Source organism: Cyprinus carpio, unplaced genomic scaffold (genome assembly GCF_018340385.1).
Source record: "Cyprinus carpio isolate SPL01 unplaced genomic scaffold, ASM1834038v1 S000006514, whole genome shotgun sequence".
Classification (NCBI taxonomy): domain Eukaryota; kingdom Metazoa; phylum Chordata; class Actinopteri; order Cypriniformes; family Cyprinidae; genus Cyprinus; species Cyprinus carpio.
The window spans coordinates 223564-240217 of record NW_024879182.1 but is presented as its reverse complement, the minus strand read 5'-3'; the positions used below and the strand labels follow the sequence as shown (position 1 = coordinate 240217).

Genomic DNA, 16654 nt, shown 5'->3' with positions numbered 1-16654 from the left:
CTTTAACTTACAACTTTATTTTAAGATGTCCTTTTTAAACAGTGTAACTATACATGTAGTACTAAGTAATATGAATTAACTATGGACTTACTATTTGTTTAGGGTTAGGTGAAGAGATTGGCTTAGTGTTACTTGCATGTAATTGTGCATTATTTATATTGTTATTATAATAGTAACTACATGTAACATATGTAACAGGACACCTTAAAATAAAGTGTTACCACTACTTTTGTTAATGTATTTTAGTGTTTTAGTCATTAAATGTCTTTGAAATAATAAATAATGTTTATTTAGATGTCAACAAATGAAGCACTTGAATTTCTTAGAAAAAATTTCAACGTGGGTTTGAGTCACGTAGAGTCTGACAGAAACTGTAACTTCAGCCACAAACCAGCTATATGATGATCACCCAGCCCACAGTTCCACCTCAAGCATTGTGTCTGAGAATACATATGATCATAACGATCTTGAGACTTTCCAAAAATCACGTCTATAAGGTTGTTAACTACTGCTATTTGCAGACACAAGACTGTTTGCAGACAGCTGATGACTGTACTGAAGACTGAATGTGTGCTAATGAACAGCCTGCTGATGCTTTTAATGGTCACTTTGAGTCTCTCTATTGTAGAGTTATATAGAGAAGACAGAAGATACTCTAAGAGAAAGTACACAGAAGTCCCAAATATTGTGCCAAAATATATATTTGAGTCAAAGTGGAAAAGCAGTACGGTAGAAAAGTTGTTTGAGCATTGCAAATGTGATGCAAGACACAAGAAGAGCACAAGAGTCAACAACTTGAACCCATAGTTATAGAAGCAAACGTCTACAATTAGATTCCTGTAATACAAACCATTTCATCTCTATTGGCATTTGGCCCAAAACACTATATACTCATATTACAACCACTCTGGGAAAGTGTAAAACTGTGTATAAATGTAAAATATTTGTTGTAAATAACTTACACAAGTTTTTAAATGCTCTCAAGTGGATCTCTGTTTTAACTCTACTAAATACACAACTTAGCAAGTAACTAAGGCTTTACAGTATATATTTATATTTTAAAAACAGATTTTGGTTTGGTATGCATGAGTACGTAACATAGCCCATGTTGTTTTAACCACGCATCTGTGTAGCTTAATTTGAAACTTGCTCATTTTAATAAGAAAACCAACTTCATCTTTCCAATTCTGTCCACCCCCCCACCCCCCCACCCCCCAATTAAAAAACTTAAAAACATTAATGCCGTTTGATGTTTTTTGATGGTCGTGAGAGATCCGTATCAGTTCAAGTGCAATAATCCCTTCCAATTTAATACTAGTTATAACACAAAATTGTTAGGCCTAATTATTGGCCTTTATATTCCATTATATATTTTACTTAAACGGTTATGATAATCTTATATTAGATTTAGAAGTTAATGTAAAACTGCCTTATATGCATAATTGTAATATTGAGTTTTGTGGCAAGAAAATGAACTCCCTATAACTTAGACCATTAGCTGATGATTAATTATATACAATTTATTTTATCTTGCCTTCGGATCATTTTCATACACGTCATGATTTTTATGTACTTGAGAGTTGCAATTAAAACTACAAATTCAAAAATATATATAATTATGAAAATGGTTAGAAATTATCAAAACTGTCACGTACACTAAGGCAGGAAGGGACGAGTAGATGCTGGAGAATACTTCAAAGGAGTCACTGCATGAAAGGGTAATTTCCAGGATAAATCAGACATTTTGTAAAATTCCAGTGACACTTAAGGTGTACGACCCATGTGCAACAATTTCGCAGTTTATGTGTGTGGAATCCCGTACACACCCATACACTCGAGATGCACAGAGATTTTTCGGGTACAGGATACTTCTGATTACACACATTAGAGGTGTTTTCAGAGATTTCCAGCATACCAGCCAGCACGGGAAATAACACGTATATTTTAAATTGAATTAATTAAATATTAAATAAATGCATATTTGAAAACGTGTTCACTCAGATCAAATATTTTGAGGCAGCAGCTAAGTGCAAATAGATATGCATTCCATTTACACTTAGTGAAAATATTATTTTCTTTAGCGATATGCTATTTACACGAAGTGCAAATAAAGACAGATTCTATTTACTATATGTACAAAAAGCAATATTTCCTTTGCAATAAGTGAAAAATAGTAATGCTATGTAGTTAGATACTACTTAGTGCCAAATTTATGTGCAAAATGGCAGATATCTGCATAATTGTAGTACATTAAAATACATTATACATAGGGTGGCCAGACGTCCGTTTTCCTTGGGACAGTTTCCCTGTATTTCAGCGTTCTATTTTTAGTTGTCAGGACTTATTAAAAAAAAAATAATAATAATAAATGTTTAGTCCCGTATTTCAAAAATTTCTTTATGACTAGGTTATCAGAAGCAAGTAGTAGAAGGTGTTCTGTCAGGGCAAGAAAACGCAAGAACAGCCTAAAAGGTAACAAAGTTTGTTGTAGAACAAAAGTACCATCCAATCACAATTCGTTAGTGATTAACTTGCAGTAAATGAGCGAGGCGGGATAGATAGGCGGAATCACGCTGAATGACACACATCAGAAACACACTCTATCGGCCACCGTGCCCGCTTGATTTCCAGTTCTGCAATCAGTTCTCATATTGCGCCTTAATTTCAAATACACACACAGCTGTCAAAATGTCCATCGTGGGGAGTATCTCACGTCAATACAGTCGGTTATGGCTTAAGTGCACGCAAACAGGTGGATTGAAAACTTGATATGTCTTAGTATATTAATCATTTGGTCATTCATTTGGTCTTAAAGGGTCTTCAGCCTAATTAAATGTCTGTCTCAATGTCAATCGAACAACAAAAGATGTGATAAATAAATGTATACATGTTTTAAACCTACTGAAATAAAACAAAAACGAGTTTATTTAATATTTTAATCTGTATATATGTTTGTCTTGTGGTTTGTATTGCTTCTTTTTATATATAAAAAAATCACTATGTAGCTAGAAAGTGTGTGTTTGTGTTTGTGTGTGTACATAGATAGATATCATGAAATAAATTTACTTATATTGTGGTAAATCTTTTGTCGTATTGTCTATCCAAGATATTGGTGGACAGAGTAAGCATAAGTAGCTTCTGCCAACAAGCGGCCTATTTGCACTTATTGTTAAAGGACCACTCAATATTTTTTTAAATATTCTAGAAAGCAAATACAAGTTAAGATCAATCGATAACAACATTGTAGCATACGTAGGAAATTAACAGGGCTTGCAAAAAAAACCCCCCAATTTTTAAGATTATGGGGGTAAAAAAATGCCCCGTATGAGTTTATATCATATAACGTTACATATATCACACGAGCAACAAGCGGGCAGGACTAATGCAAATAGGATACGGTGTGAAATGTGAACAGTTCGATTATATATACTGTGCACAAAGTTTTATTATATAATATATAATATATATATATATATATATATATATATATATAGATATATTATATACTACACACAATTGCATTATTTATATCACCCAGCTGCATTTCATATTAAATCTAGCACTTAAATAGAAGAATGATATTTTAAGAGTGCAGATTACATCATCAAAAGGGTTGTCTTTATTAATTTAAGAGTTTTTTTCCCCTTCTTATTGTGAGAATTGAGACTGACATTTGCCCATATACAGGTCTGGTCAATATAATTAGAATATGATCAAAAAGTTGATTTATATTTCACTAATTCCAGGTCAAAAAGTGGAACTTGTGTATTATATTCATTCATTACAGACAGACTGATATATTTCAAATGTTTATTTTTAATTTTTGATAATTATAACTCACAACTAAGGAAAATCCCAATTCCGTATCTCGGAAAATTAGAATATTACTTAAGACCAATACAAAGAAAGGATTTTTAGAAATCTTGGCCAACTGAAAAGTATAAACATGAAAAGTATGAGCATGTACAGCACTCAATACTTAGTTGGGGCTCCTTTTGCCTGAATTACTGCAGGAATGCGGCATGGCATGGAGTCGATCAGTCTGTGGCACATGCTCAGGTAGGTGTACGAGAGCCCAGGTTGCTCTGATAGTGGCCTTCAGCTCTTCTGCATTCTTGGTCTGGCATATCGCATCTTCCTCTTCACACAATAGCCCATAGATTTTCCATGGGATTAGTTCAGCAGATGACATGTCACCCAAACCATCACTGACTGTGGGAACTTTACACTGGACTTCACAGCAACATGGATTCTGGTGCCTCTCCTCATCTTCCTCCAGAACTCTGGGACCCATGATTTCCAACGGAAATGCAAAAATTTACTTTTCATCAGAGAACATAACTGGACCACTCAGCAGCAGTTCCAGTCCTTTTTGAAGCGAGATTGTTCTTGACGAACTGTCTGGTTGTTCAAGAGTGGCTTGACACAAGGAATGCGCAGCTGAAACCCATGTCTTGCATACGTCTGTGTGTAGGGGTTCTTGAAGCACTGACCTCCAGCTGCAGTCCACTCTTTGTGAATCTCCCCACATTTTTGAATGGGTTTGTGTTTCACAATCCTCTCGCAGGGGGTGCAGTTATCCCTATTGCTTGTACCATTTTTTTTCTATCACACATCTTTCCTTCCCTTCGGCCTCTCTGTTAATGTGCTTGGACACAGAGCTCTGGTGAACAGCCAGCCTCTTTTGCAATGACCTAGTTTGTGTCTTGCCCTCCTTGTGCAAGGTGTCAATGGTCGTCTTTTTGGACAACTGTCAAGTCGAACAGTCTTCCCCATGATTGTGTAGCCTACAGAACTAGATCTGAGAGACCATTTTTAAAGGCCTTTGCAGGTGTTTTGAGTTAATTAACTGATTCGAGTGTGGCACCAGGTGTCTTCAATATTGAACCTTTTCGCAATATTCTAATTTTCTGAGATACTGAATTTGGGATTTTCCTTAGTTGTCAGTTATAATCATCAAAATTAAAAGAATTTTTTTTTTTAAATATATCAGTCTGTGTGTAATGAATGAATATAATACACAAGTTTCACTTTTTGAATGGAATTAGTGAAATAAATCAACTTTTTGATGATATTATAATTATATGACCAGCACCTTTATGTTTCACCAGGACCACTCCCTCTCCTTGGTCTTCAAATTTGTCTGATATTAATTTAGTGAAAGTCTTATGGAAATATAATATTTTGTAATTATAACTTAAATCTGTCAAATTTTTAAATTGTGTGTCATAATCAACATCTCCAGGAAAATGTTATGGGGGTTTCAAATCAAAATATGGAACTTTCTGTTAAAAAACAGGACGTTGATTTCATACATGTCCCCTCATATGAGGACACCGAGACTAAAAAGCATTTTATTACGCATTTTGGGAGACACAACAAATGAATAGGGAAAGAAATTATATTTCAATAATCCATGAAATATTACATATTATTTTGAAAATCTTGTCAATTATTGCACTTATTTTTTCATTACATGTTGCCCCAAAAACACATTAATAAGTAGGGTGACCATATGCGCCGTTCATACGGGACACGTCCCGGCCAGGATTTTAATATTGCCTAAAATATCCAGGTTTTGGCTGTTTGCAGGTCGATCGTTGTGTGACATTCATGAGAGCTAGAGAGCAGAGCAGACGGCTCCTTATGCTTTCGGATCGCTGTCGCACCTGCTGTAATTTATTTTTTTTATTTTTTTTGAGCAGTGACGCTTCAAGTCAAACGAACGAACAAACACGTGCGCATATTTGCATCGCTTTGATTGTTTCCTGTAGATCTCACCTTTTCACGCGCTGCCCCACGATTGTCGATTATGTATAATACCTGCATGTTATTGGTCAAACTGCTTTGGATGTTTTAGGCAATATTAAAAATCCTGGGCGGGACGTGTCCCATATGAACGGCGCAAATGGTCACCCTATTAATAAGCAAATTAGATTTAGTTTATGGATACATTGTATATAATGAGAAAAACCCATTTATGGTCATTTTACACACATTTTGCAGAAAGAAAAATTGTATATAAATCATTCTGTTATAAAATAATTGAGAATCATCTTTATACAAAGTTTGGTAAAAAAAAAAAAAAAAATCTTGAAAACTAAAAATGTATTGGTGATTTTAAAAACTGTGATTTTTTGCCTGTGCATGTTCATTCATGTCTTTTTATTTTTTTTAAAGAAATTGAGTCCCGATGTCCTCTACCGAGGACATGGCATAACTTATGAAATATCTTTTAAATTTTTTTTTTACATTATTTTTAATGCTCTAAACAATGTAAAGACATAAAAAAAATTTTTTCCTAAAACTTAAATCTCGGGTCTTAAGAGGTTAAATTGTAACACATTACTGTCAAGAGTTGCTCCTGTGAGGAGCACGGAGCGAGGAACGAGGAGATGCATAGTCCAATTCAAATAAACAGTCCTTAATAACATCTAAGGCCACAGGAAACCACACGTAGCAAGGCTGACATTAACAATTCCAGACCAGGGAGAACAGAACAGACTAGAACTCAAATAGGGCAGATAACGAAATGATGATATTATTTGTTGTGAAGTGCTTCTTGTGGTAGTAAGGAATAATATAGTATGATGAGGCGGAAGGGTGGTGAGGATGATTAATAATAAGGAGGAGGTGGTTATTAATAACAGAGATGTATAGTAACGAAGTAGATCTACTTCACTACTGTACTTAAGTACTAAAAGGCGGTATCTGTACTTTACTAGAGTATTATTTTTTTCTCCTACTTCCACTTTTACTTCAGTACATATTTTCGCTGAGTTTAATACTTTTACTCTGTGCTGCATCGTTGATAGTTGGATTTGTTGAGGTGTTGCGAATAATTATATTCCGATCGTGATAGGAGCTGCCAGAACTGTATATTGGTTGTTTTTTTAAGATTGTTACGAATCATTCCAAAGCGATTAAGAAGACTTCGCGTGCTCCCATTCTGCCTTTTGATCAGCTAAAAAGATGGACGAACCAAAAACACCACCTTCCACCCCTTCAACTTCAAGTGATCGTGGCTGTGAGAGTGAGGAAGGAGACCACCCCTGGCCCTACTTAGAGTCTTATATGTCTTGTTCTTATATGTCGGAGTGAAAGATAATTCATATAGAATGAAGTGCTTACTCTGCCGCCCGAAAGGTTGTGAAATAATGGCCTTCAAAAATTCACCGTCGAATTTGAAGAAACATATCAAGGTAAGTTACAAATATCGTCACAAATCACACCAGCTTGAGCTATCAGTAAGCCCTTTTGCTAACTAGCGACATGTTGCGGTGTTCGCTTAACGTTAACTAAGTTAGCTGGCTATCATAAAGGCTGTCACGCAGCACGTTGAATGGTGTTTTTGACCCATCACTAATGTCAACTTTCTCTTATCTTATGACATAGCCTACTGTTGCCAAAAATAAATCGTAGAGCATGTCTCCTTTGGTGCTGCTTAATCACACACCCGTTTTTATAGTGTAGTAGTGTTTTTATAGGTTAATGGTAGTATAGATTGACACTGACATAAGTAATGCAGGAGTTTTCCTGCATTGAAATGTTTTTGGCAGCCGCCAAAGCCTTATTTGTTCGGTTCAGAGATGTATAAAGTACTAGAGACCCAGACTTGAGTAAAAGTACAAGTGCTCTATCAAAAAAGTGACTTGAGTAGAAGTTGAAGTGCTCTTAAAGCACCACACTTAAGTAGAAGTACTAAAGTATTCAACATTTTTTGTACTTAAGTATTGCAAGTAGTCTATTTTAAAATGTACTAAAGTACTAAAAGTAAAAGTACAAGTATTGTGTTATGTAGTTATTAAAGAAAGTAGTCAAAAGTTTGAACATATTGTGTTTTTACCATTTCAAATGATTAACCTAAAGGACAATCACAATTCCTTTGACTGTAACTTTTTGTAAACAAAAAACAGATTAAGTATGTCCCTTCCCCCTTTAAAGCATCCCTCCCTTCTCTTCCCTGCTTGTTTTTTTTTTCTCCACAGCTTATTTCCTTCTTAAACTAGTGTGCATAAAGCAGTCATTTTTGGAAGTTACCCATTTCCTTTTCACCCTCAACTTGTTAGGGCAACTAAAAGATCTCAAAAGCCAGTAGGCCACATTCAAGTATTTTTATGTAAAAACAAAAGTGATTAGAGCACCTAAAAACACTGAGCTTAAATATTTGTAAAACAAAAACAGATCAAATATGCCCCTTCCCCTTTAAAGCATCTCTACCCTCTCTTCCCTCCTTGTGCTTTTTTTTTTCTCCACAGCTTATTCCCTTCTTAAACTGGTATGCATAAAGCAGTCGTATTTAGGAAGTTAGAAATCTTTGGTTTATTCTCAAAAGTAGTTGGTTTTTCAAAATTGAACGTATTCAGTCTCGCTCTTCTAGGGCTATAATCCTGCGATACTAAAAAGCCTCTCGCAGGCTGCTGATGCTGGAAGGGGTGTGTTTAACTTAACAGACAACTTGCACACAGCTGGAAAAGACTTGAGCAAGTCCATGTTATCTGCTGAACATGACAAGTACGCATCTAGCTGTTTGGCGCTGTCTTGTGCCTTCGAACCCTGCATGCCAGAAAAGAAGTCATCTTCATCAGATGAGCTGGACCTGTTGACCTCACTGGACTGTAACGAGGGGTCTTCAATGCTTCGTTTGATATAGTCCATTCCTGAAATATAAGAGTGTGTTATAAACAATAATAATAGTTTCAACCCATCATGACAGTAACCACAGATTTGACATGATGACATTGTCAGTAAATGATTTGAATGGAAATGACAACTTTATACTTCAAATAATTCCCTTAAACAAAAAGCCTTTTGCAGCATTTAGAGCCTGGCAGACCTTAGACAGGAAGGCTTGGCTGCCATACTACAAGGCTAAAGAGGAAGGCTCCCATACCACATCATTTCTCACTCTAGCATCATAATGCCCTGTTTATAGGCATGTTTGCAATATCTTATATACAGGACAAGCTCATGTGTGTTTCCATATAAAAAAATAAAAAAATTCAAAGTAATCCCCAATTTTTGAGCGGTACTGTATGTGTGACTTGTGATTGCAAATTGGTAAAATACACAAATAATGCACCCCATACCACTATATTTCTTACCTATTTTGATTGTCTCATCTTCCTGTGTCCAATTTGTCCTGAATTTTGGAAGCAGAATAGCAGCGGCCACCAGCTCTGGGTCTTCCGTCTTTTTAGGGTGGTTTAGATCGGTCGTTTGATATTGATCATATTTTAATCAACTAGTTTCAGCCCTGTAGCGACAGCCCTGGTTCAGCTTGATTTTTCAGGAGCTTGACAGTTGGGAGCAGCCACCCCATCTGGACATTGGTTTCAGCTTGCAAAATGTTAGTTGCTTGGGCGACTGGAGTCATGACAGCAGAATACTCTGACAGGAATGCAAGTTCAGCTGGATTAAAACTGTGAAGAAGACAAGAACATATAAACAATAAGAGACAAAAAACAGCATTGCTACATGATTGGATGATTATCATGCAATGAATTGGTACATCGTTCAATGTTAATCAAAAATTCAATGTTGTACAAGTAGACAATATGGACCAGAATTGAGTTTGAACAGAAGGACTACCATATGAAACATTTTTAAACTTACATTGGAACCTTCAAATCTGTGCAGAAAACTCTCATTGTTGCCTCTCCCTTTTCTTTCACTATCCTGAGCAGTCTCTCCACAGCCATGAAACACAGAGTTCCACCTTGTTGCATTTGGTCGCACAAGCTGGAGGGAGCAAGCATCTTCCACAGTTTCAGCTGCTGTTGGGGATCTTGAACACTTATTCCAAAGTGCATTGCACTTGCCAAATGTTGAGTAGTATAATTTCTTGTACGCGTCATTGGACACTGCCTTGCTGGCATCGGCAGTGGCTATTAGGTTAAGAATGTGGCATGCACAACGCTGGTGCTTCGGGAGCTGGAACTCAAAACCATCATCCTCATCCAAAAGTGAAGATACATCGACAAACTCTACCTCCTCCTCATCTTTGTCTGCTTCTTCTTCCTCCTCCTCTTCCTCCTGAACTAGAGCAACAGCATTGTTATTTCCATCTTCACCAAAGACTTTGAAGGCTTTAATGAAGTTGGAGCCATTGTCCGTGGTTGTTCTGACTATCTTCCCCCGAATGGTCATACTCAGCATGGATATCATTAAGTGCATTTGCCAGAAGGTCGAAAGTGTGAGAGCCTCTTAATCTTTTACAGGCCAGGGCCACTGAGCACCTTTTTAAACTTTCCGGGTCCAGCCAGTGAGCCGTGACCCCAATGAAACTACGCCGCCTGGCTGACCAGCAGTCAGTGGTTGTCGCGATGTGGTCAACAGTTTTCATGGCCTCAATAATCTTGATCTTCATCTGTTTGGCAGCATCATCAATCATAGATGTGAGTGTGATTCTTGTCATTATTTTGCTATTTGGCACCAGGTCTAACACAAAATCGCGGGAAAGCTACTTGCTCTACAATGTTGAAAGGCTGAAGTCCTCGGACAACATACTTCATGATTGCATTGTCGATGGATCTCTGAGGCATTGTGTTCCAGCTACCCATTAAGGTGGCCTGCTTGATGGGAGAGGGGAGGGAATTACAGTCTTCTTCTTTCGCTTTGCAGATGTGAGTTCCTCGTATCTACTCAAGTGGCAGACATGCTTGCTCTGAAAAGAGACAAAAAAATATATATAGTTTTACCTTCACAGAATGATAACGTGAGCAACATTATAGGTGAGTGTATTGTGTAATAACTGCTGTGACACTATTGATAAAAGCAAAATTAATTCAATTAATGTCAGTTATCCACCATAATTCTATATAAAAACAACTTAAGCAAGAAACCCCATAACCAAAGATCCTTCATGGATTCTGCTATAGTACTTCTCTGCAATTACTTGCAAAACCCTGTAGGCCTAACTTGATACAACCAACCATGCAATCATGAGAAAACAGGAGTGCGCGAAGACCACTTGAGATGCAGACAAGTTGAGATGCTTTGTTTGTTGTCAGCACTTTGATTTCATTACCAAAAAGTTTTATTTTGACTAATAGTCTAATTTTCTACCATATACAATTGAATAAAATTAACAGCTAGCTAACAGCAACTTGCTTTGCACTTTTTTTCTGTTTTCACCTCACTCCAGTCTAAACTAGGCTAAATTATTTTTTAGGTCATTTTTCTACACATTGTCATATAAATAACCTGAAAATACTGTAGTTCATTAAGATTAAATCTTACTAACCACTCTTACTAAATACTGTTGGGGTAAGCACACTTATATTCTCATTTCAAGAGGTGTTCTGAGTAAATGATTTGTTTGTAACACTTTACAATATGGTTTGATTTGTTAACATTACATTAGTTAATGTATTAGACTAATAACTAACATGAACTAACCATGATCAATACATTTGTTACTGTATTTATTCATCTTTGTTAATATTAGTTATAAAAATACAGCTGTTCATTGTTTGTATATGTTACTTCACAGTGCACATTAACTATGTAAACAAATCGAGAGCAATTTGAGAGCAAGACAGCGCTCGTGTTGTTTTATGACGGTGAATGCGCGCGCGCGGCCGGGGCGCTCGCGCTCTCGCTCTCTCTCTCTCTCGATGCTCGTTCTTATATGCGCCCTGACAAGCGCAGCAGTCATTCTATTCTACATCACTCACCGAACAAATAAGGCTTTTGGCGGCTGCCAAAAACATTTCAATGCAGGAAAACTCCTGCATTACTAATGTCAGTGTCAATCTATACTACCATTAACCTATAAAACACTACTACACTATAAAAACGGGTGTGTGATTAAGCAGCACCAAAGGAGACATGCTCTACGATTTTATTTTTGGCAACAGTAGGCTATGTCATAAAATAAGAGAAAGTTGGACATTAGTGATGGGTACAAAAACACCATTCAACGCGCTGCGTGATAGCCTTTATGATAGCCAGCTAGTTAACGTAAAAGACACATCGCAGCATGTCGCTAGTTAGCAAAAGGGCTTACTGATAGCTCAAGCTGGTGTGATTTTGTGATGATATTTGTAACTTACCTTGATATGTTTCTTCAAATTCGACGGTAAATTTTTGAAGGCCATTATTTCACAACCTTTCGGGCGGCAGAGTAAGCACTTCATTCTATATGAATTATCTTTCACTCCGACATATAAGAACATGGACTCTAAGTAGGGCCAGGGGTGGTCTCCTTCCTCACTCTCACAGCCACGATCACTTGAAGTTGTTGAAGGGGTGGAAGGTGGTGTTTTTGGTTCGTCCATCTTTTTAGCTGATCAAAAGGCAGAATGGGAGCACGTAAAGTCTTCTTAATCGCTTTATTCGCTCGATGTGCCAGCTTCATCAAACCTGCCATCTACCGTTCTGGCAGTGGTAATGTGCAGTTCTGGCAGTATGATTCGTAACATTTTTATAATTGTAACGAGTAACGATGCAGCACATAAAAAAAATATCGGAGTAAAAGTATTAAACTCATCGAAAATATTTACTGAAGTAAAAGTGGAAGTAGGAGAAAAAAATAATACTCTAGTAAAGTACAGATACCGCCCTTTAGTACTTAAGTACAGTAGTGAAGTAGTTCTACTTCGTTACTATACATCTCTGGTTCGGTGAGTGATGTAGAATAGAATGACTGCTGCGCTTGTCAGGGCGCAGCAGTCGAGCGAGCGAGCATCGAGAGAGAGAGAGCGCGAGCGCCCCGGCCGCGCGCGCGCATTCACCGTCATAAAACAACACGAGCGCTGTCTTGCTCTCAAATTGCTCTCTATTTGTTTACATAGTTAATGTGCACTGTGAAGTAACATATACAAACAATGAACAGCTGTATTTTTATAACTAATATTAACAAAGATGAATAAATACAGTAACAAATGTATTGATCATGGTTAGTTCATGTTAGTTATTAGTCTAATACATTAACTAATGTAATGTTAACAAATCAAACCATATTGTAAAGTGTTTACAAACAAATCATTTACTCAGAACACCTCTTGAAATGAGAATATAAGTGTGCTTACCCCATTTTTTTTAGTAAGAGTGGTTAGTAAGATTTAATCTTAATGAACTACAGTATTTTCAGGTTATTTATATGACAATGTGTAGAAAAATGACCTAAAAAAATAATTTAGCCTAGTTTAGACTGGAGTGAGGTGAAAACAGAAAAAAAGTGCAAAGCAAGTTGCTGTTAGCTAGCTGTTAATTTTATTCAATTGTATATGGTAGAAAATTAGGACTATTAGTCAAAATAAACTTTTTGGTAATGAAATCAAAGTGCTGACAACAAACAAAGCATCTCAACTTGTCTGCATCTCAAGTGGTCTTCGCGCACTCCTGTTTCTCATGATGCATGGTTGGTTGTATCAAGTTAGGCCTACAGGGTTTTGCAAGTAATTGCAGAGAAGTACTATAGCAGAATCCATGAAGGATCTTTGGTTATGGGGTTTCTTGCTTAAGTTGTTTTTATATAGAATTATGGTGGATAACTGACATTAATTGAATTAATTTTGCTTTTATCAATAGTGTCACAGCAGTTATTACACAATACACTCACCTATAATGTTGCTCACGTTATCATTCTGTGAAGGTAAAACTATATATTTTTTTGTCTCTTTTCAGAGCAAGCATGTCTGCCACTTGAGTAGATACGAGGAACTCACATCTGCAAAGCGAAAGAAGAAGACTGTAATTCCCTCCCCTTCCATCAAGCAGGCCACCTTAATGGGTAGCTGGAACACAATGCCTCAGAGATCCATCGACAATGCAATCATGAAGTATGTTGTCCGAGGACTTCAGCCTTTCAACATTGTAGAGCAAGTAGCTTTCCGCGATTTTGTGTTAGACCTGGTGCCAAATAGCAAAATAATGACAAGAATCACACTCACATCTATGATTGATGATGCTGCCAAACAGATGAAGATCAAGATTATTGAGGCCATGAAAACTGTTGACCACATCGCGACAACCACTGACTGCTGGTCAGCCAGGCGGCGTAGTTCATTGGGGTCACGGCTCACTGGCTGGACCCGGAAAGTTTTAAAAAGGTGCTCAGTGGCCCTGGCCTGTAAAAGATTAAGAGGCTCTCACACTTTCGACCCTTCTGGCAAATGCACTTAATGATATCCATGCTGAGTATGACATTCGGGGGAAGATAGTCAGAACAACCACGGACAATGGCTCCAACTTCATTAAAGCCTTCAAAGTCTTTGGTGAAGATGGAAATAACAATGCTGGTGCTCTAGTTCATGAGGAAGAGGAGGAGGAAGAAGAAGCAGACAAAGATGAGGAGGAGGTAGAGTTTGTCGATGTATCTTCACTTTTGGATGAGGATGATGGTTTTGAGTTCCAGCTCCCGAAGCACCAGCGTTGTGCATGCCACATTCTTAACCTAATAGCCACTGTCGATGCCAGCAAGGCAGTGTCCAATGACGCGTACAAGAAATTATACTACTCAACATTTGGCAAGTGCAATGCACTTTGGAATAAGTGTTCAAGATCCTCAACAGCAGCTGAAACTGTGGAAGATGCTTGCTCCCTCCAGCTTGTGCGACCAAATGCAACAAGGTGGAACTCTGTGTTCATGGCTGTGGAGAGACTGCTCAGGATAGTGAAAGAAAAGGGAGAGGCAACAATGAGAGTTTTCTGCACAGATTTGAAGGTTCCAATGTAAGTTTAAAAATGTTTCATATGGTACTCTTTCTGTTCAAACTCAATTCTGGTCCATATTGTCTACTTGTACAACATTGAATTTTTGATTAACATTGAACGATGTACCAATTCATTGCATGATAATCATCCAATCATGTAGCAATGCTGTTTTTTGTCTCTTATTGTTTATATGTTCTTGTCTTCTTCACAGGTTTAATCCAGCTGAACTTGCATTCCTGTCAGAGTATTCTGCTGTCATGACTCCAGTCGCCCAAGCAACTAACATTTTGCAAGCTGAAACCAAAGTCTAGATGGGGTGGCTGCTCCCAGCTGTCAAGCTCCTGGTAATCAAGCTGAACAGGATCAAGCTGTCGCTGAAGTACTGCAAGCCGCTTGTGGATGCCTTGCAGGTGGGCATTGAGAATCGCTTTGGCCCTATGATGGAAGACCCAGAGCTGGTGGCCGCTGCTATTCTGCTTCCAAAATTCAGGACAAATTGGACACAGGAAGATGAGACAATCAAAATAGGTAAGAAATATAGTGTATGGGGGCATTATTTGTGTATTTTACCAATTTGCAATCACAAGTCACACATACAGTACCGCTCAAAAATTGGGGATACTTTGAATTTTTTTTTTTTTTATATAGAAACACACATGAGCTTGTCCTGTATATAAGATATTGCAAACATACCTATAAACAGGGCATTATGATGTTAGAGTGAGAAATGATGTGGTATGGGAGCCTTCCTCTTTAGCCTTGTAGTATGGCAGCCAAGCCTTCCTGTCTAAGGTCTGCCAGGCTCTAAATGCTGCAAAAGGCTTTTTGTTTAAGGGAATTATTTGAAGTATAAAGTTGTCATTTCCATTCAAATCATTTACTGACAATGTCATCATGTCAAATCTGTGGTTACTGTCATGATGGGTTGAAACTATTATTATTGTTTATAACACACTCTTATATTTCAGGAATGGACTATATCAAACGAAGCATTGAAGACCCCTCGTTACAGTCCAGTGAGGTCAACAGGTCCAGCTCATCTGATGAAGATGACTTCTTTTCTGGCATGCAGGGTTCGAAGGCACAAGACAGCGCCAAACAGCTAGATGCGTACTTGTCATGTTCAGCAGATAACATGGACTTGCTCAAGTCTTTTCCAGCTGTGTGCAAGTTGTCTGTTAAGTTAAACACACCCCTTCCAGCATCAGCAGCCTGCGAGAGGCTTTTTAGTATCGCAGGATTAGTCTTTAGCCCTAGAAGAGCGAGACTGAATACGTTCAATTTTGAAAACCAACTACTTTTGAGAATAAACCAAAGATTTCTAACTTCCTAAATACGACTGCTTTATGCATACCAGTTTAAGAAGGGAATAAGCTGTGGAGATATGCTGTAGAGACAAGGAGGGAAGAGAGGGTAGAGATGCTTTAAAGGGGAAGGGGCATATTTGATCTGTTTTTGTTTATAAATATTTAAGCTCAGTGTTTTTAGGTGCTCTAATCACTTTTGTTTTTACATAAGAAATACTTGAATGTGGCCTACTGGCTTTTGAGATCTTTTAGTTGCCCTAACAAGTTGAGGGTGAAAAGGAAATGTGTAACTTCCAAAAAGGACTGCTTTATGCACACTAGTTTAAGAAGGTAATAAGCTGTGGAGAAAAAAAAAAAACAAGCAGGGGAAGAGAAGGGAGGGGATGCTTTTAAGGGGGAAGGGACATACTTAATCTTTTTTTTTTTTTACAAAAAGTTACAGTCAAAGGAATTGTGATTGTCCTTTAGGTTAATCATTTGAAATAATAAAAACAATATGTTCAAACTTTTGACTACTTTCTTTAATAACTACATAACACAATACTTGTACTTTTTACTTTCAGTACTTTAGTACATTTTAAAATAGACTACTTGCAATACTTAAGTACAAAAAATGTTGAATACTTTAGTACTTCTACTTAAGTGTGGTGCTTAAAGAGCACTTCAACTTCTACTCAAGTCACTTT

At 37.3% G+C, this 16654-nt stretch overlaps 1 protein-coding gene across 1 annotated transcript; it reads left to right on the top strand.

Moving 5' to 3' along the window:
* The first annotated feature begins 6923 nt into the window (after positions 1–6923).
* Positions 6924–16044, top strand: LOC122143830. Its single transcript, XM_042754426.1, has 5 exons — positions 6924–7202; positions 13633–14005; positions 14091–14679; positions 14873–15189; positions 15630–16044. Exons 1-4 carry the CDS (start codon positions 7119–7121, stop codon positions 14970–14972), a joined length of 1146 nt encoding a protein of 381 aa, XP_042610360.1. The 5' UTR covers positions 6924–7118; the 3' UTR covers positions 14973–15189; positions 15630–16044.
* Positions 16045–16654: the final 610 nt, after the last annotated feature.